Source organism: Pelmatolapia mariae, linkage group LG5, assembly GCF_036321145.2.
Source record: "Pelmatolapia mariae isolate MD_Pm_ZW linkage group LG5, Pm_UMD_F_2, whole genome shotgun sequence".
NCBI lineage: Eukaryota > Metazoa > Chordata > Actinopteri > Cichliformes > Cichlidae > Pelmatolapia > Pelmatolapia mariae.
This window is the reverse complement of record NC_086231.1, coordinates 4,894,615-4,915,023: the sequence shown is the minus strand read 5'-3', so window position 1 is coordinate 4,915,023 and position 20,409 is coordinate 4,894,615. Positions and strand designations below refer to the sequence as shown.

The 20,409-nt window shown below is 40.5% G+C and overlaps 1 protein-coding gene across 2 annotated transcripts in view; it reads left to right on the top strand.

Annotated features, from left to right (window-relative positions):
• The window catches only part of kif5ab (kinesin family member 5A, b), a 70,095-nt gene extending 50,026 nt beyond the window's left edge, over positions 1–20,069 (top strand). The window contains exons 18-29 of one of the 2 annotated variants that reach the window (XM_063473409.1): positions 2,124–2,188; positions 3,513–3,622; positions 5,379–5,480; positions 5,987–6,047; positions 6,141–6,212; positions 6,313–6,417; positions 9,024–9,240; positions 10,556–10,874; positions 12,515–12,576; positions 14,812–14,839; positions 15,234–15,316; positions 16,257–20,069. In XM_063473409.1, coding sequence (XP_063329479.1) covers positions 2,124–2,188; positions 3,513–3,622; positions 5,379–5,480; positions 5,987–6,047; positions 6,141–6,212; positions 6,313–6,417; positions 9,024–9,240; positions 10,556–10,874; positions 12,515–12,576; positions 14,812–14,839; positions 15,234–15,303 — 1,211 coding nt within the window. In that variant the 3' untranslated portion in view covers positions 15,304–15,316; positions 16,257–20,069. Of the gene's footprint in view, positions 1–2,123; positions 2,189–3,512; positions 3,623–5,378; positions 5,481–5,986; positions 6,048–6,140; positions 6,213–6,312; positions 6,418–9,023; positions 9,241–10,555; positions 10,875–12,514; positions 12,577–14,811; positions 14,840–15,203; positions 15,317–16,256 lie in introns of both variants that reach the window. The other variant, XM_063473408.1, reaches the window with a different exon arrangement.
• Positions 20,070–20,409: the final 340 nt, after the last annotated feature.

Here is a 20,409-nt window from a genome sequence, read left to right as displayed (position 1 = left end):
TCATTCTCACTTTGAGAGAAAAGATCTTAAAACAAGAGCAACTGAACAAGATGCTTCTTCTGGTCAATAGTCTGTCATAGGGCTAACAACCATGATCAATTTAGAATCACCAATTAACTTAATTTGAATAACTTTGGACTGTGGGGGGAGAACCCACAGGATACCAGCACCTTCATGCTGTTAGGGTTTTTACAACAAAAGTCTAAGTGTGTGAACTGTTACTGGGAGGGCTTGTAACACGATTTCACTGCTAAAAAATGCTCTTAAGATACAATGCTGTGATCGCAGCCATTCCCCAACTCTCTGTGAATGGTACTCATGGCCATTGATCAAAGACCATTGATCAATGGGATTTCATCAATGGTTGTTGATCAATGGTCATGAAAATTTGCATAGTAATAGTCGAGGAACTGACCTCACAGCCCAATGTTCATTCAGTGGTGCTAGTTTCAATCATTGTACTGTTTATAAAGTTGGGGAAACCTGCAGTCAGCTGACACTGAAGAAGTCACTTGGATGAGTAACGAAACGTTTCTCCCACTGAAAACGCTACGTCCAGATAAACAGAATCAACGTTTTGGGACGTCTAAGATACAATATCATCTCAAATAGTGTCTTGGTGATATAAATGAGCCTAATATGCAGGGAAAGTAACTAGTTTTAGGGTTTATAAACTAAATAAGAAATAACAGACATATATTCTCAAAAGAAGATCTTATTCATTGTGCTCTTGCTTAGTATTTCACTCTCAAAACAAAATCAAAAAGACTTTTTGGGTGGATATAAGATTGTGAGACTTGGTCAGTTAGACAAGTTTTGGAGTCTAAGTATACGAGCACATGTTGCTGAAATACTCAGTGGAGTTGAGGATTTGAGGCCAGTCAATATTAGTTCAATTTGGCAAGTGTAGTATGTGGGTAGTCCTTTTTATAATAGATTGCTCTAGGCTCAGATTAAAATGTTTTACCTACGAGAGCAAAATAGCAAACTGAGAGCAAAGATTTTAGTATTTATTCAGACTCTTTGGTGAAGAAAATTTCAATATGGTCCAACCATTAAAATGACAGATTTACACTCAATAAATAAAGCCAAACACAAGTTTCCAGGAGTGAAGCCAATCTTTACTGTCAGCAAAACAGGTCTTTTCTCAATATAAACTCAAATGAAGTAAATGCAAGAGAGAATTCTTCTAATAAATGCATATTTTTCATTAACAAATATCCTAAAGGGGTTAAAGTGATACGTGGTGACGCTGTCATTTCGGGACTAACTGCAAAGTATGTAGATTGATCGACTACTGATGTGAAATGCCAGAGTTAAATATAATGTCAGTGCTCTGACTCAGTCAAGCCAAATAACGTCAGGACAAAGTAAATAGTGAGAAGACAGCAAAGATGTCGCTGCATTTTAGCTTCTCTGAGCTAGAAATGGGAGGAAGTAGCTTCAGGTTGCTATCTTTAATAGAGTTTCAGTTGCTACCAGAGGCCTTTCTGTCCTGTCAAGCAAAAGAAAAACAAGTGTAAACACAAAAAAGCTTAAGCTCCCAAACATTTCACAACACCAGCACTAATAGATTGATTTTACATTTGAAACTCGTGCAAGGTCCAGCTGTAGATACTCCCACAGTACACTGACACAATTCCCAAATAAGGCCAAAGGCAGTGTAAGTCACTGTTCCCATGGAGTCTCACAGAATGGCATTAAATAATCAGTAGAATTAAGGGCAGGGAAATCAATTTTAGTCCCGCTAAGCAGTCGAGTCAGACGGTCCTCAAGCCATAACACAAGCAGATAAATACAAAGTGCTGCAGATCACGTTGATCGCACGGTGTGGTCTGAGGTAGAGCGCTCGGTAATTTCATCATCAGACACCAGGAACAGCAGTGAGTCAATATCAGATCTGCGTGACACAATAGATGTCATTTGCAGATAGATATTGTCACACCCGAGGCATCACTTAGATCACGCTGCCCTCGCTGTCAACACGAAGTGGTGATACTGCTGTGCTGTCAAAGTCAGGTCACCATCATCAACATCTCTCATCAACATCTGTGCGCGCCACTTTTATCTGCTCCTCTTACCGCCATCCTCTCGCTCTTTCTGTGTGTGTGTGCTTATTTCAGAGAGCATGTCACAAGTGACCAGGGGGGAGAATCACACGTCTGTCCAGAACTCCTGTGATATAAAGGTAACCATGACTACAGTGAGAGCAACTTGATGTAATGACCTTTTCTCGCACCCTCTCATCTAACTGCAGGTGTGCATGTGCAGGGTGTGTGTTTGCTTGTGACTGCACGTGTCTGCGCCTGTAGTTGGACTCAAGTGTGTAAATGACTGTAGGAATGATTTAATAAACTAAAGAAATTGTTTCATATATTCAGAAATTTGCTTTCTTCCTCTTTTATTGGTAGTGTTGATAAGAAGATGACAATTTGATGTCTGTACAGTCATTCAGACACTGCAGCTTTCAACTCATTGCTATAGTTTAGCATAAAGACGCAATTATAGCAAGCTCGGCAAGGAAATGATAACTCACTGCCCTCTGGAACAGCTATAGTTTGTTAGGTAGTGGCTGCACAGATTATTGATTGTTTGTCATTCTGGCCCCTAGAAGCATTTTATATCATTCACAATCATCGAATGGTAATTTGAAAAACAGATATCGGCATATGAATGTGACGAATCTGTAGGCAATGGGCAATATTTCTAGTACTGGAAGCTGTTTGCTTTTTGTTTGTGGTCAGGTTGTAGTCCAAATACCAGTGACCAATCACAACTAAGGCCTAGGCAAAAGAGGGAATGCAAAACAACGAATAAAAAGCAATCAGAGGAACATCCAAGGATGTTTTAGTCTTGTATCTTAATGTAAATCTATCTACATGTGTCCTAAACAATGAGCCGCAAACAGCAAAACAGGAAGTCTCAAATATCAGATGGTTACAGGAAGCATGGCCGCAGGACAGACACAGAGTATCCTCACATTCAGCCGTCAAACTATTAAGTGACTGAAAACCACAAAGATTCATAATGACTTGATTAAAATGAGATGGCAAAAATATATTTTCCTAAAAAGCAGCACATCTTTACAAGGTCAAAAGATTTGACAGAAATGAAGGATGAAATTCCAGCGATGCCAAATTCCCAAATAAAAGTAAACAGATGTAGTTTTCAGCTGCCAGACACTTTTAAACAGCTGCCGTTGTTTGTTGTTTTCATTATCTGCTTGTGTTTGTGGATGTGTTCGTGAGAGCATCGAGAGCACATGAGTGTGCGCGTTCCTGTGTGTGTCACGCTCCACTTTCAGTAGCCGAGTCTCACAGCCCTGTCAGTGGTAGTGTATGGACACCGTAGGGTGTGTAAGTTTGTGTTTAATGCCCGTGTGGTTTGGCATGTCCACATGTGCACCGGTGCGTGTAATTTTCTTCTCGTTATTTAGTCACTTTGTTCTCCTCTGACTCCCGTGTTACGATACTCGATCTGTCTCTTCCCCCCTTCTGTCGCCAATACCCCAGAGGGCTCTGGAGCAGCAGATGGAGTCACACCGTGAGGTGCACAGCAAACAACTGGGCCGCCTGCGAGACGAGATCAATGAGAAACAAAAGATCATCGATGACTTAACTGAGTGAGTACTTCACCGTAAATTCTTTACTTCTTAAAACCAAGATTCAGTTTTTGGAAATCTGTAACTTGTGCAAGAGTTTGAAAAGAAAAGTATTTTAAGGTAAAGAATCAAATCGTTCAAGCAGAAAAATCACAAGGATGCAGTAGAAAAATATTTCTTTCAGTCATTGAGACTGTGGCACTGCGAAAATATAGGCCATGAATGTTTTCTAAGGGAGACAACTTACCGTACCACAGCAACACAACTGCATGCTCAAATTTGAAATTCAATTTTACCCTCATAAGTGGTTTGTAAACGCTCAAACTGGGAATACATGTTTTCAGCATCTCTCAAACCTTCAACACGGTCTAAGCCACAATGTTCAGACTGGCTGAAATGAAAATGTGTGGGTGGTTTACATGGTCAGGAAGCTGCAGAGCCAAGCTGCTTCAACCCCAACGCGAGGAGCCACTGGCCTGGTTTGGCCTAAATGAAAACCTATCCCTTCAGGTACCTTGTTCTGATGATGTACTACACCAAGCGTGGCCATCTGGGAGGAGACCACTGGGCAGACCCTCTCTAGGGACTAAAGTACATTTTCCAGCTGGCCTGGGAGTATCTGTTAACACCCAAGGAGCAGCTGCAGAGAATTTCAGTTTGAACAGACATTTGGTGCTGCTCTGCTTATCCTGCTCACACAGCCTGGTTTGGATAAGCAGCTTTAAACTAGATCGGATGGATGGATGTCGGTGAGGTGGAACGCATTTAAAATAGGAACAGGGATCCCCTCCGGATCCTTTAAAGAGAATGTCAAAAAGTAGGTATACATTAAATGGTAGTGCAGATTGCAAGGATCACACACAAATACAAGTGTTTACAGGTGTGCACCCTTTTTTGGTAAGTGCCACTGAAAAATATGTTGTGTCCATACTCTAATGGGGCATTTCAATGCTCTAGTTGTGACCTAATTACACACTTGGGTTACTTAAGTGCCCCTCTGCTCTGCCAAAATGCTCGTCTGGCCAGTACAGCCATGATTTGAATTAGGGGCAAAAATAAATCCTTACACTGCATGCACTAATGGTGCTTCTTCATCATTTTTGCTCCTGTGCACACCACTGAGCTGGAGCCATATGCCTGGGACTGGGACAGACAGCTCTTTTCTCATGTGACAGAAAGGTTTTGTAAGGATACCCTAATTAAATAAAATCAGAAGGAAACCAGTTAAAAGCAGCTAAGAACACTTAAAGGATTTTTGTAAAGTATGCACGTGATCATCACCGGTGACTCACTGGAAGTGTTTGCTAGAGATGATTAAACAAAAAGAAAGTTGTTGGCCATCAATCTTTGGGGTGTGGGTGTGTGGCTCAGAGAAAATAATAGCACGTAGCTTGTGGCAATAGGAGTCAATAAAAACTTAATGACCAGGTAGCATCTCATCCCAATCTTCCCCGAGCATTTTGCAAATGTATTTATTTTTTATTTTAGAACTACTGTACTACTACTGGAGCAATCAGAAAATACAAATGTATCCTTTCTTATTCACTCATTTTTTTCTCATCAGTGCATCTCACTCTTTTCAATCTCCAGCTTACTTAGCCTCGCTGTTCTCTCTGCAATAGTAACAAAACTAACCTCCATTTTTTATTTCCATTCCTCCAAAAATCCTAAGGGTTGTGCTTATGTTGCTAATAGCTACATCCCTGTGTTTTTTTGTAATATAAAAAGATAATATATAAAAGATGTCACGACTAAGTCACTTTTCACCTTTTTTCAGTTGTAACCAGAGGCAGCAGCTGGAGCTAGAACAACTGCACAGTGACTTTGAACGTCTCAGAAGCCGAGAGCATCACAAGAGCCGGCAGCTGGAGGAATTGACGTGAGTTGCTGCTTTACTGTCCTGGCCGGCTTTCAAACACTTCACCATATGGAGGCCTGGGGGCGAGCTGAGCTGCCTCTTTTGATTTGCGTCTTCCATTTCTCTCTGTCATTTGTCTTCCTTTTGTCTGTTTATTTTCCTCACGCTCGGGAGCTCTGACTGAATTCTATTTACAGTATCTTACTCTTCTGCTGTTAACTCTTTCTTAGCCTGCTCCTCTTTTGGTCCTTTTCTTCCTGTCTGACTCTCTTTGCATCTCCATTATGGAGTTTCAGAATAAGGTGGCAGCTGGCAGCTAATAGGCCTCTTTCTACACTGACCTTTGCAGCATATTGCATCAGATGGCAGATGGATAACAGCCCATGAGTGGGGCAGGCATTATGTGCTGCCTTTGTTCTCTATTCATTAATTATTCTGGCAAGAATTTGGTAATCGTTTGGATAAAGAGAAGTTCAGCTTGATTCTTCTATGTGTCTGTGTCTGAGCATTTATCTGTCTGTCTATAGATTCCTCCATGAACGACACGAACAATCAAAACAGGATCTCAAAGGCCTGGAGGAAACAGTTGTAAGTTAATAAATTCTGTCACAATTCAACGACTCAGTCGTCTCTAACTGCTTTAACTGCATTATTTTCTCTGTTGCTTTATTCACACTGCAGGCTCGTGAGCTCCACACCCTGCACAACCTCCGCAAGCTTTTCGTTCAAGACCTCACAACTCGAGTTAGAAAAGTAAGAGACATAACTAAACCCTTTTACTCAACACGTAGAAACAGGTGGTTCTGTCTAGAGTTACAGTGACATTTTAAGACATCTCCTTTTTTATCGACAGAGTGCAGAGATGGAGCCTGATGATACTGGCGGATACATCACCCAGAAACAAAAGATTTCCTTTCTTGAAAACAACCTGGACCAGCTTACGAAGGTTCACAAACAGGTAACAACACACAGCTCGTATAAAACTTTAATTTATAGTGACAGAAACAGGAAACATTTTACCTGTCCACACCTAGTTTGAAAATTAAGACCAGTGACCAGGTTCCCTTTGACCAGGGGGCCTGATTTCCCCTCTGCAGGGTTGCAGCAGTAAATCAAAAAATGTCTACGATGAATATGTGCGGCGGACAAAGAGGCACAGACAAATTAAAATACAGAGCTGTGTGCACTGTTTGTCATTTCTCTCCTGTGGGCAAAAGAAACGCTAGCACGATCAATCATCTCACTACACCAAGTTCACATGAAAGTCTCCTTGAAAACAGAGCAGCAGGATTTGTTAACCCCCCCTCTCTCTCCAGGGAAAGGACGCCTCACTGCATAAAACAGTAAGACTTGAACACTCCTCATGCAGGTGCAATCAGGCATTCTCAGTCTTTTCTCCGCACTTTGGCTTCCACACAAACCCCAAAAACCAACCTTGCTCTCAGAAAGTCATAAACATACGCACACACCTCATATTCTTAATATTCCTAAATGGACTACCTCCGTGGACTAAGTGTTGGATGTGCTAAATGTTCTGCAGGCTGGCAGATTGGTGAAAGCTGCAGTGCAGCAGTTTGTCAGGCAGAAAACCAATCCTAAAGTGGCTGCTGGGAGACTCCATCCCATCCACCACCTGCTGATACTGTGGGAATGGAAGGTGAAAGTCATGGTCATAAATCAGCAGTAAAGTGATAAGGCTTGCAAATGGGCAGTGGACACTACACCAAAGCTGCAAGTTTCTCTGCCACTGCACAGATTTAATCATCTCTGTCTGTCCGTCTAACTGTAAAAACAGAGCAATCGTCACTAAAATATCTCGCCAGCACAAACGAACGCCAACAAGCCACAGGTGAATATCCCAAACACATTAATGCTTTGGCTGTTAGATAACCTTGCCCATTGTGAAAAAGTCTCAGCTATAGTGCTCATTATCTCTGCAGGGTATGGATTAGTTTGCATGATCACACAGAAGCAGACTGTCAGTGTTTAGGTGCTCACTTATTAACTTTTGTGTTTAGAGGAAACATGCAGCATGAGGCAGATTTAAATCATTGCATCCTCGTGTTGATTTAGCTTCATAAATAATAACTTCATAAATATAGGCACATTATAATATTAACTGACAAGTGCAGATATGGATTTTCTAGGCCAACGCTCTTATATATGAATATTTAATACAAGGTATGGCCACCTCTGGATATGATGCAAGTAGCCACCTGTCTGTGCATGGACTGCACAAGTGTCTGGATCAGTTATGAGGATCTGCTCTCTGTTCCTGGTTGAGTGCAGTGGCATCGACCCTCCATGTCCCAGTTGTGTTTTTTAGGAGTCACACTGAGACTAAATGCTTGGACGGGGAATTTCTGGATATATACTACTGATCCAGAAAGACCTGCAGTACTCTGGCAGTGTGGGGTCAGACAATATCCTGCTGAAAGTGCCGCAGGGGTGGGGTGCTACTGTAAGAATGGCACAACTACAAGTTAGAGCAACTCGTCTCAGTATTACTGTTCAGGCACATTTCCACCAAGTGAAAATCAGATCACAGATTGCCTCATGTGTCATGGACATCCAAAGATCCAACAACAGCTCAGACACTCATATCAGCATCCAGCATGCCAACTATGTTCCTTTAAAAATACCCAGTTTAAAAGATCCATTAAACCCATGGATTTAATACATGTTTAGGATAACCATAATGACAATTATCATAATGTCACACAACTGTTTACAGCCTCTGCTCATCAAAGCTGCACAATATTCAAGAGGATTGTGATTCTATTCTTCCCTTCTGATCTGCTTAGGCTAATTCATATTCTCATGATGTTTTGAGGCTCTGCTGAGATCTGAGGTGTAGAGGAACAGCTGCCACGCTGGTCCCCTTTAAAATACCTTGAAACATTAATTCATTCATTCATTTTTCTGTTTGTGTTCAGGCCCATTATTTTAATTCAAAACAGAAACTTATTTGTGCATAAATGGAGATGATTCAACAGAGTTTTCCTATGTTTTCCCGGTTGTAGATTTCTGATAGACTGGCTCTGTGTTCAGGAGAGTTCAGACTGAAGTAGTGTTTTTTTACAACACTGGTGCAAGTGTGGGCTGTCTCTTCCTGGTACAATTTTCAGGTTACACTTGATGTTTCTCTGTTCCACCCCACTGCACCCATTTGACCCTAACTGATCTGAAATGGTCCATTTCAGATCAGGGGGTTATGGTCACACACTTCTTTGTACGCTGCACTATATTCGTAGTAAAAAAAAAATTCTTAGATTGCAAAACATATGAGCAACTCTTTGGGGAGGCCATGGTTCAGGAAGTAAAATGGGTCATCTACCAATTAGCAGCCAGTGGACTGATCCCCTGCTCCTTTAGTCTGCTTATAAAGGTATCCTTGGGCAAGATACTGAACCCTGAGCTGCCCTGGTGCATTCATCAGAGTGTGAGTGTGTGAGAGCAGAGGCCTGTAGTAAGAAAGTCCTTTGAATCATAGAAAATGTATAACTGTCTTTCTGTAGTTATAGCTTGTTTTTTGCACAGTAACATGTCGGATTTGTGTTACAGCTGGTACGTGACAATGCAGATCTGCGCTGTGAGCTTCCAAAACTGGAGAAACGTCTTCGGTCTACAGCTGAGCGAGTTAAGGCGCTCGAGGGTGCGCTGAAGGAGGCAAAAGAAGGAGCCATGAAGGACCGCCATCGCTACCAACAGGAGGTGGAGCGAATCAAAGATGTGATGAGGGCCCGCGCTCCCTTCCGCCGACCCCATGCTGCGCTCATCGGTAATGTATACAACTTGCTCACAGATTCAAAATAACAGCCGCAGTCGGCTAGAAATTACATGACAGTGCTGCATGTGTCATTTCTGTAAAAGCTTTGCGATTGCTTTAACACTGCAGTATCTTCTAATCTGTAGGTAGCTGTAAAATGCATCCAATCATTTAGTCCTCAGCATATTCACAGCCACTGCATCCTTTCATAACAGTTTAGAGACACATATGAAAGCTGTTTCTTGTGCACATAAATGCAGTCTTCTCAGTAATTGGGCAGCACAGCACCTGAAAAACACCGAATTTAAATCAACCGAATCATCAGAACATGTCGGTTAATCCACTCAAATGTGGTAAATCTAAAAGTCAGTCTAATTTTCTTTTATGATGTGATGTATAAGCCCCAAATTCAACAATAAAATGCATGCAAAGCCCATGCCCATCCTTTGGCTGCACTGTAGGAAGGATATAGTATATATATCCTCTCCAGCACTACATGTGTGATGTTGCACATGTAGACACCGTTGTGTGTTTCATCTCCCTCCCATCAGATCGCCTCCTTTGTAATGCAGCATGTGAGAAAAATCGTTCAGCATTGTGCAGCCATTCTTTTCATGTCCCTGTTGAGATTTTCCCACAAGCAGCATCCATTGTGTGCTTTGCCCTCTCTGCTCTGCTCATCTGTTGTCTCCTTCCTACATTCCTCTTAACATATCAATATCACCACATTTTCACAACCTGCATGATCGAGCTGCTGCCCTTTTCTGACGGAGTTCCTTTTCCAATGTTGTTTCATATTCAGGAAGCAAACATGCATGTAACTGAATTCTCCTGCTGTGGAACGCACAGATATGTAAAGAACTGTTTACGTTGCACCGAAATGAGAAAAGAATTTACTTAAAACAAAAAGCTGCCGAGAGAGTTTTTGCATGAAAGAATGTAACAGTTGGTGGAACATTCGGCTTCTAAGGATTTACGCAGTAGGCATATTCTCCTGAAAGAAATGCGAAACATTAGAATAACAGTGTAATTCATTCTGATCACTAGCTTGCTACTTCAACTCAGGGTAATTGCACTAAAGAAATGAGAGATGCATGTGCTGCTGTAATGAGAAAATGAGCTATTGATTTAAATGAGCGCTTTCAGCATAATGATTTTCATTCGAGGATTAAAGCAAAGCAAATGAGACTATCTGTGATATTTCGCCTTACATTAATATATTTTCAGTGTTGGGCTTTAAGCATCATCCTATAGGGCAAATTAAATATGTCTGGCTTTACTGGATGAGTAAATCAATCAATACATTGTTCTCTGTTATCACTTACAGCCAAGCCTGTACGCCCTGGCCACTACCCAGTCTGCTCTCCCACCAACCCCTTCTTTATCCGAGGCTTCAGCGATCAGCCCATTGCCTTCTGCAACGCTGTTTTCCACAACAGAAACCAAGCAGCCCCTGCTCCTGCTGCTCCTGCTGCTCCTGCTGCTACCTCTGCTCCTTCTTCTCCTATATCTGCTTCTCCTACTTCTCCCTCAACACCAGAGAGTGAGCCCAGGCTACCTGAGTCCATCTCCAATCAGAACAGCCCTGCCAAACACCTCGACTTCCAAAATAATGATGCACATGACAGCAATGTTCAAAACAATATGTGAGTAAAACAGCTGTTTTGGCGATTTTAGTCACTTTTTGTGGTTCTTACCATATTTCACCTTCTTGACTTTAATTTATAATAGGTATCATATAACTTTAACTAAGCCACACTTTCTGGCTTTCTCTGGTTTTATATGAGATCTTAATGAGGGGCAATACCTGTATGCCACTTAATGTTGTCTGGAACTTTCCACATAACTGTCTTTGACAAATTATTCAAAGATATATGAGTGTTTACTAACCCCCAAAAGTTGATTCTGTTCATCTGGACGTAGCATTTTCAGCAGGAGAAACGTTTCGTCACTTACCTGGATGATTGAGCTTGTGTCAAGAGTGTTTACTAACCTTTTTATCGGACCCACAGACCAGTCAGACTTACTAAAAAAACCCAACTTCTTTCTCAATGTCTTTCATTTGACTCATTTAGTGACTGATATCACCAGTTAATCCATTATGTTTACATAATAATTGGGTTTGTACTGTTAGCCTGCACTTTGTCTATATTTTCAATTTTATTTATAATATTTTAATCCATTAGGATTAACTCAGTGAATTAGATTGTTTGAATGAATTTGTTTATCCTTACTCCTGCCTAAACATTTCAAACATGTATTTGCCTTTGAACATTATTTTGCTTTTTTAAATCTATGCCTTATTCGTGTCTTTAACCCTTTATTGACCATGGGCCCACCGGCGGGCCCATTTTACAGGTAAATTTGAAGGACCGGTCAATAAAGGGTTAACATAACTTGATTAATTGTAAAAGTTGAGCTGTTCTTCGTAGCCATAGTTGGCTTTCTTATTTATTTCATTATGGTTTCAACTGCTGTCTCCAGTCAAGGATGACGTTTGTCTCTTAGTTAGAGTGATGTGAAAATGCTTCACATTTTGATAAATGCCAATACTATCAATGAGGTTAACAGTTTGAAAGTCAATTTTTGATATGACCACCGTTACTCTTTAACAGAGCCTGAAGCCTCTTGGGCAGCTTTCTTGTGATTTCTGTAAGTTGTCTTCAGGAATAGTTTGCCAGGCTTCTTGAGGGACATTCAAAGCCTTTCTTTGGATGTTTCTGCCTTTTGTTCCTTTTGCTGTTAAGGTGACCCACACTTCATTAATGTTGCTGTCCAGGCTCAGGGGAGGCCAGTCGATGACTGATTTATTGGTTCATTGTGTGTTTTTCTCTATTTTTTTAAATTATCCATGTATGCTTTTTTTGTTTCAAATCACTGCCGCGCTGAAAAACAAAACTGACTGAAAATGGAGAAAAAGAGACCAAATTCCAAAGAAAATTGTTTGAAAGACTTTCAGACAGGCTGTGGACCTGTTGCTCAGGATAACTCGACCTGATATCATGTAACAGACACACTGGTGCATGCTTTGCCACAATACTTGGCCTAAGACTTTTGCACAGTACTGTATAAAAGCCTACAAATGAGTTCTGTCTGTTGCTGTTCTAACTGCATATAGTCTGCACTCTGCTTGTGAAGCAGTCAAAAGTCTTCAAGTTCATAAAGTTTTCATGCTTTCCAGTTACTTCAGCTGTTTCATGTAATGAAAAGTCCTGATTATAGCTCAAGATTTTAAAAGATAACTTTCACGTAATGTTGACACTTGCTTGTGTTTCTGCTGTTACAGGCCTCCGGCTGAATCAGAAAGCCAAGCAGACAACGCTTCTGAAATACTCGACTCAGAAAACGGTGAGCCCTGTTCAGATAAAGCCTGTAAAAATTAATGAGAATTTTTATAATCGCAATCAGCAGAGGTAAATGGATTTATTTTTATGACTGTTTTTTTTTTTTTTTTTTTTTTTTTAAGTGATTGTCATTATGGCATCATATAAACCATTATGTTTGAATGTTGCTTTATATACTCTTCCAGATTGCTGGCTGTTAAACCAGTGATTGCCCTGCTGCTGTCATAAACCTTTCTTTTTGTTCATATTACGTTTGTGTAATGAAGTTGTAGTCAGTAGATTTAACTCTCACTCTGAGCCAGTGGGAAGTGAAGTCAGGGATTTCTTCTCCTTCTGCATAGAGTGATATTAGCAGGATACAGATGATCGTTTTTGTAAAACTTCAATGAAAAATGTGCAGTGAACTGCTCCCGCTGCTCGAGGTTTTTGTTTGAGGCAAAAGCTTTTTGTGTCTGTGGGTGTGTGTGAGTGTGCGCGCTTGTCTGCACCCGTCGGCGACAGACTCTGGAGGAGATGGATTAGGCTTGCTGTGTCATTACTCAGATAGAGACAGGTAACCGACAGACAGGCTGCGACGCCCACCTCAGCTTCTGACCCAGTGATGACAGTTGTTGAGTTGTGTAACAACACCACACCTCTTTCATTCTCAAGGAATATCAATAAAAGTCAGAAACGGGGTTTGTGCCAATAAATCAGTCTGCTGCTACAATATGAGCTTTTAATTAAATATCATAGATCACTACTGATTTTCACTACCTTAAAGCCTGTTTGAACCCTTAAAGGATTTAATCAGGCTTAGTTGAAGTCTGGTTTCCCATTATTATTTCTTCTGTCAACAATGCTATGGAAGAAATGTCAATATTTTGCTCTTTTTGTCTGTAAATTTCTGATTTTTTTCAGCTGTTTTTTATTCATTCAGATTTATTTCTTATTTTCCTTCATACTAGGCAAATGTCTACTGTAATTATTATGTAATCAGACTTTTGAAGCCATATTTCTTCTGGTTCATCACTACTATTTACCGTTGTTATACTCATGTCATGAATTTCAGTGAGTTATGAAAAAATGCACATCTCAAAGATCAGCAGCCTCTTATTTCTTATTTATAGCATGTTTAAATGTAACATTCACAGTTACAGTGTCTACATGTGCAACATCACACAAGACAGGATAAGGATTTTTATTAACTGTCACAATATTTTTTTCTACTTAAGGGATTAAACTGAACAGGCCTTATAATCCAGTCAAGCGTGAGATCCCATGATTGCATCCATCTCATCAAATTGTGCACAAATTAAATAAAGTTGCTTCTGTGCATAACAATGGATAAATCCACAGAGGCTTGCTAAAAACTGAGAAGCAACTGAAGTGTCTTGTTATGTTTTGTCAATACGTTGTCATGCAGAAAGGCCAAGTGGATGTTTGGTGAAATGAATCTCTGTCACAGTAATTCAGGGAGAATGCCAGCCTCCGAGGGTTGAGTTAATAGTGTCGCTGCTAGGACTGAATTCAGTTCATCAGGTTCTGCAGGATATAAAAATGATCCAGGAACCAGTATTAAAACCAGACCCAATTTCCCAAGAAAGTGTTGTTGGTTTTCTAGTAATAAAAGTCCTTGGGATGGTTGTACTTTAATGCAAGGACACCTTAGATGGGAAACACGAGGCACTTATGGTCAGATGGCAGTGTTTGCCACTGTTTATTGGTCATTTGTTCAAGCAACATTAAATGGCCTGTGTTTATGTCCTGTAGAGATGTTACACAATGAAAACTCTTCAGGTGAAGGTGAAAGGCACAAAACCTATAAGTGACAGTCAGTATTTGTGTTACCATGGCATCAGTCTTTCTGGTAACTTTAATGATATAGTAGTACTGCGCACACAACGATACAAAATAACCTAATGGCCCTGCCCATAATCATTCCCTAAGCAGGAAGTTTGGGGCAGCTAAACCTGTGCTGGTGCTGCTTTTCCATCCTTGCCTTACTGATGGGGTTGCCAGATCAGTAAAGTGCTTGTAAAATGTTCTGTTTAGTCATTCAAATGTGAGATATTGGTGTCTAATACAACACATTATGCAGCTGCTTGTTCCAAGGCCGTCTAACTTCACTTTCACATTAGGCTGTTTTAATTGAACTTACGTGTCTGTTACAAACCCACTTTTCCTTCTTCACTTCACACGCCACCAACCTTGTCACTGTGCACCTGCCTGCCTCCTTATGCACTCTTTCTGTCCACAGGAAACACCACAGATATCAATGACAACAGGTAAGACCTGTGCACTCTTTTTAAATAACTGCAAAGCACCTGCTGGTGTCTGTCGCTGACTTACTGGAGGGTAGAAATATTGGTTGTAATTAGCTGTCTTTTAATTTCAGTGACTAATTAAGTTAATGCATCTAGTAGCAGTAAATAATGGTAGAAGCATACCGTCACAAACTGTGCTGCCACATTTGTCTTGCACGCACTGATCGCACTTCTGTTTTAGATTGAGGACTGTAAAAGCATTGATTTGACTCTTACTGCCGTTTCTTTCTGCATCATCGCTGCCCCCTTGTTGCTGTCACTGCTACTGCTGCTGCTGCTGTGGATGATGCTGCAACGGCCTGTGGTTCTGCTCTATCTGTCTTAGCATGTGTCTGAATGTGAATTCTGTATCCAGAACTGATGTGTGTGACAATCAGGACCCAGCTAAACTCTACAGTCTGCAGCCAGAGGCTTCAGCCAGCTAATAGTCCTGAGCAGGTAAGAAAGCAGAATGGGGAAGCTATTTATGGAGAAGATACACTATTAACAATTCATAACCATTCAAATTGGTCATTATTTATAATGGTTATGAATGCTGGTTGTAGGAGTACCCTGTGAATTTCTCGCCAAGAGCCCCAACAGACTAGAATCAGCACTGACAGATTTGGTAGTAGGATGCATAGAAGCGTGCTAGATAATGCCCAAGAATGTCCGAACGGACACTTTCCTCAGTTCATCGTGCATCGTGCTGTAGTAAAATGCGATTAGAATTGATGTATTGGGTCATGAGGTCTTATGAATCAGCACTATTTCTTTAAGGCTGCTTGGCTTCAGCTCTTTGGTGCTTTGTGGGCAGCTGTAACAATGTGAGAAACCTGGGTGAGTTTTTATTTTAAGAGTGTGAGACACTTTGCACAAAAATACCTAACAGACATGATCTGTACGCACATTCCTTTAAAAATACTTCCTTTAAAAATACTTCACTCTTGACAGTGAATTGACCTTATTTAGGAATGCATATTTAATTTAAACTGCAATCATGTTAAGACTAATAATGTCCAATATGCTATATATTCCTACACTCTGAGGAATGTAATGAAGATGAGGGGACGTTATTCTAACTTTTCAAGTACTTTCAGCTGGAGTAAAGTTTGCAAGCGAGTAAATACAAGTCTTCCACAAAGCTGCTGAATTTTATGTACTGTTAAATCTAAATCGTGCCCCAGAGTACACTGTGCAGTTCTCAAATATAAGTAACTCCTGAGTAAAGACACCAGGTATAAAATGGCTCGAGACATGTTCCTTCTGGTAGTTATGGCATGACTCACTGGCTGCTGTCTCCTGTTTTCTGCAATCCTTTGCTTTCACCATTTCACTCAAATGTATCTGTCGCTCTTATTCACTATTTCTGTCTATGTCTGTCTCTCTCTCTCTCCAGGCAGACGTTTTTTCTGAGGCCTCTGTAAATCTGCATGCAGCTGATCACTGTCCTCCCAGACTCCCCTTCCTCTCGCATCCTCCTCACCTGCTGTAAACAGACCTCCTGTGTCTTTTTTAGGCACCCTGCTTGTTTTCTTCGATCCTTTCTTGTTTCTGTATTATGACGTGTGGGGTGTAACAGTTTGACAAGCACTGCATCTCAAATGCCTGACCTGGCAACCTACACCTGTTATGCTGCTGCACCCCCTCCCCCATGACTTGAAATAAGAGAAAGTGCTGTGTGGTAGGTTTCCACTAGGATGTGCTGTTTGTCTCAGTGAAAGACTCAGTGAGGGATGTCGGCATTGAGCATTATGATTATTATTAGAACTATCATCAGTATCATTAATAAACATATGGAAAATCTAAAAGACAAAAAATACTAACAACATGAAAACAGTGTGATCCTTGCGATCACTTTTCTGATATTTATACTTTTCACTGCATGTTGATTTTCAATGTTGGTTGTCAGCATTTCTCAAAAAATATGTATTAAAGAGGAAGAACACTAGTGAAGCAACAATATAAACATGTTAAAGTCACAAAACCAGAATAGAAGATAAGCATCGAGATGTGTGCGCTGTTAGTACCAAATCTCATTAGAAGAAGAAAAGCCAACGATGCTCTAAGCTGTCTGTCAGAAATCTGTGACCTCCACAGCCTGTCTGTGGCTCTCAGTAAACTGTCAAAAACAGGTCGTGCCTATATTGTGTCATTTTTCAAAGGCTAAGTAATTCCCCAAAAACGTTTGAGGATGGCTCTTTTTAGCAAATGTTACTCAGTGTACTGGTTAAGGACTATGTTCAGTCATGGATTTAAACACATTTGGTGCTCTGCTGAGCATTTACCGCAGCAGGATGATGTATGCAGGACTTACTAAAAATACTCCACGGTTCATAGTGATCAGGAAAAATGTTAGAAAAGTGTGACAGTGTGGCTCAGTGATGAGTTTTTGCACAGCACATAGCCTGAGAGAAACGATATGAGTATTCGTAGTAAATCAAGTCCGTAATGTTTTGCAGGCTACCGATGCCAGCAAACTACACTCACTGGCCACTTTATTAGATACACCTGTGCAACTGCTCATTAAACTAATGCAATGAAGCACCGAGACACTTCTACAGGCAAAAGTGGACCTAACAAAGTGTCCCTTGAGTTTAAAACACTCATACACACATATACTGTGGATGATACTTGGCCAGGGCTTAATATAGACAATAAACGTATGAGATTCCACAAGACTCTTTAAGGCACAAGTTTGTGCTTTATCAGCCTCAGAGGATACATTGTAGCAAGTTTTAGCTGTGAGCAGAAAGTAAAGACAAAAGCAAATGAAGACAGATTGTATTGTAAAGACTCATCGTGTAGTTGTAAAGGCAACTTTACGCTGTAAATTATCCCTTAAAACTGCCTGTCAGGGATTGTGCGTGAAATATTTAGTCACTGTCATGTTATGCAAGAGCACGGCAGAGTGGAAAAAGTGTGTAGCAACTATTTTTATACTAGCTGGAAAGAAATATATATTATTTATCGTTTGCTCTACTTCAAATATTTACTGGCTATTTATCTTTAATTTATAACGGTTGTGGAGTGAAGCATTATCATTTTGTTTTGATGTGCAACTGTATTATTGAATCATAAAGATTTGAGATTTCTGCAGTTTTGTGTGAGAGCCGCCATTCCAAGAAACGTTTAAAAAAATGACTAATCTTACAGTTCTTTGCTGAACCACCTCAGAGTGAAACCAAAGCCCCGACTGTAGTGAGTCACTTAAATAGGATCTTATTCTGTGCGAGCTCTAAGCTCTGCTGGAGACATGAAGCAAGGGTTACTCCAGGTTATCAAGAGCTGATACAATCCTGTCTTATCCTGCTGACTCACACACACACGCATGCGCACATGGATGTAGCGCCTCATCAGCCAGTGAGGTATTTGACCTTTGACCCCTATGTACAGATAATGTATCAGTCCTGCATTGATTGGGTGTAGTCTGAGTTTTCTGAGCATATATGGTGGCTGTTCACTCGCACGCTGACGGTCAGTAGCTCCGCGCCACCCGTCACATTCACTCTGTGCACCTCCTGATCAGACAGTCAGGATGGAAGGGTCGAGGGTGACAGTGGACACTGAGCTTTGCGTGTCTGTGTCCAGTTCTGTATATGATTGCGTGTTTCCACAGATAAAAGCTGTCTCTCATTAGCAGAGTTTTGCACCTGCTTCTAACCAAAATGGACCAGTAATGTTTATCAAAGCAGTCTACTGGTTAGTGTGCATGAACAACATATTTGTCTTTAAGAGGGACGAAGGAAGGAGTTTTATTTTCTGAAGTGCACAACATGTGAAGTGTGGCCGTGTTGCAGACATACACACTTCCTGTGCTGTGTGGTTTCTGAGATAAAGTACGTCTACTTCACCCTGTAATAGTGTTTTTCTACAATGTTATAACAAACATAGACTGTATATAAAAGATGGACATAGTCACCACATCACCCAGTGGTTTGTAAAGTTCTGCCATGAAGTCTTGAACTGAGCTTGTTGGCCTTCTTGGTGTTTTTGCTTGTAGTCTGGTTTCAAGAGTTGATGCCCCTGCTCTAAAGTATACCCAGCTTTCCCTTTCTTTTTGATTCTAATCAGAACTATAATTGATAAAATGAACAGCATATCGTATTTGATAAGAATTGAAGCTAACCAATAACAGTTATTAGGAAAGTGTTTACAGAGGTAATGGAGGGAGGGAACTGAGGGTCACTTTCACATCAGATTGTATAGACCTCTACATAATCTGACATTTTATTGAACCCTGAGGAGTCGGACAGACTGTAGGTTTGATCCACTCTGGCTTCACTTTTCAGACTCTGCAGCTATGTCCTTCTTTCATATTCAGTATATGATGAAAACATAAGGATATTGTTTAGTACCATTACCTAACCTGCTAATGCTTTAGTGGGTCAGGCGGGTGGGGGTGGGGTGCGGTGCTAAGGTTACCAGCCAACACACAGAGATGGGCTCACATCCACACCTTTAGAGAATTAGGTCACCAATTAACCCAGCTTATGGATGTCTTTTAATATCCTAATTTTAACTAACTGGCACTATAAAATATTTAATTACTATATTACTATATTTTTTATGGTTGTCCCTCTTTAACACAAAGATGTTACTTGTAACAGATAATTCTTATTACAGGACTGAGATTGAGTGAAATGTGTGTAGCATTCTAATTATTATTACATCCCTTTAATTGTCCTTTAAATCTGAGAATTTTTTCACCATCTGTCTTTTGAAAAGGTAATAAAAGGCCACTGAACTTTTGAAGTTGTGTGTGTTTACATAACCTATAGAAACCGCGAGCTGAACATAAATGGCCTTTCTCATCAGCGCGCTGTCACTGAAAACAGCCTCCTGCACGTGCACTGTGGTTGCTCATCAAACTGGGAGTGTTTGAATGACTGTGTGTGGATCTGCGTTTATTTTATTTTTGAAAAACAATTGTTCTGTTTGTCTTAAAGTAATTGTAACAAATCTAAAAAAATATTCCGACAAGATCAAAGAATTGTGATACTGTATCCTGAACATGCAGAAAGAGAACTGCAGGAATGGCCAAGCGGTTAATAAAAGACAGAGGTGAAGTGTCTGTGTTTATTTGTACAACTGTGTTGTTTTGTTTGTTTATGACGTGTGATTTAGTGCATGAACTACTCTCTTCTGTAGCTGCTGAGAAACAGCGCTGTTATTTCATGAACTCACCTTTCAATAAATATGATGCTGTGTACAGAGAATTACCACACGCTCTTGTCATTATTCTTCTTTAATATCATTTGTAAAAGCCAAATAAAACATTATAACGTCGGTAACCTCTGCAGCTCGCAGCCCAGGAGAGAAGCAGGAGAAATAAAGCAGCTTTAAAAACAGCTGCACCAGTGAGGTCAGTGTGACCTTACAACAAATCCCCAGCAAAATACTGGAATTAACATTACCTTGACCCCTCAATAAAGTCTCGTAAAATGTGACCTTATTAAATTATTATTAAAAATGTACATAATAATGATGTTATGCTATGATGACTTTCTACCATTTTGTTCAAACTATGTTTATCTAGTGTAATCGTAGTA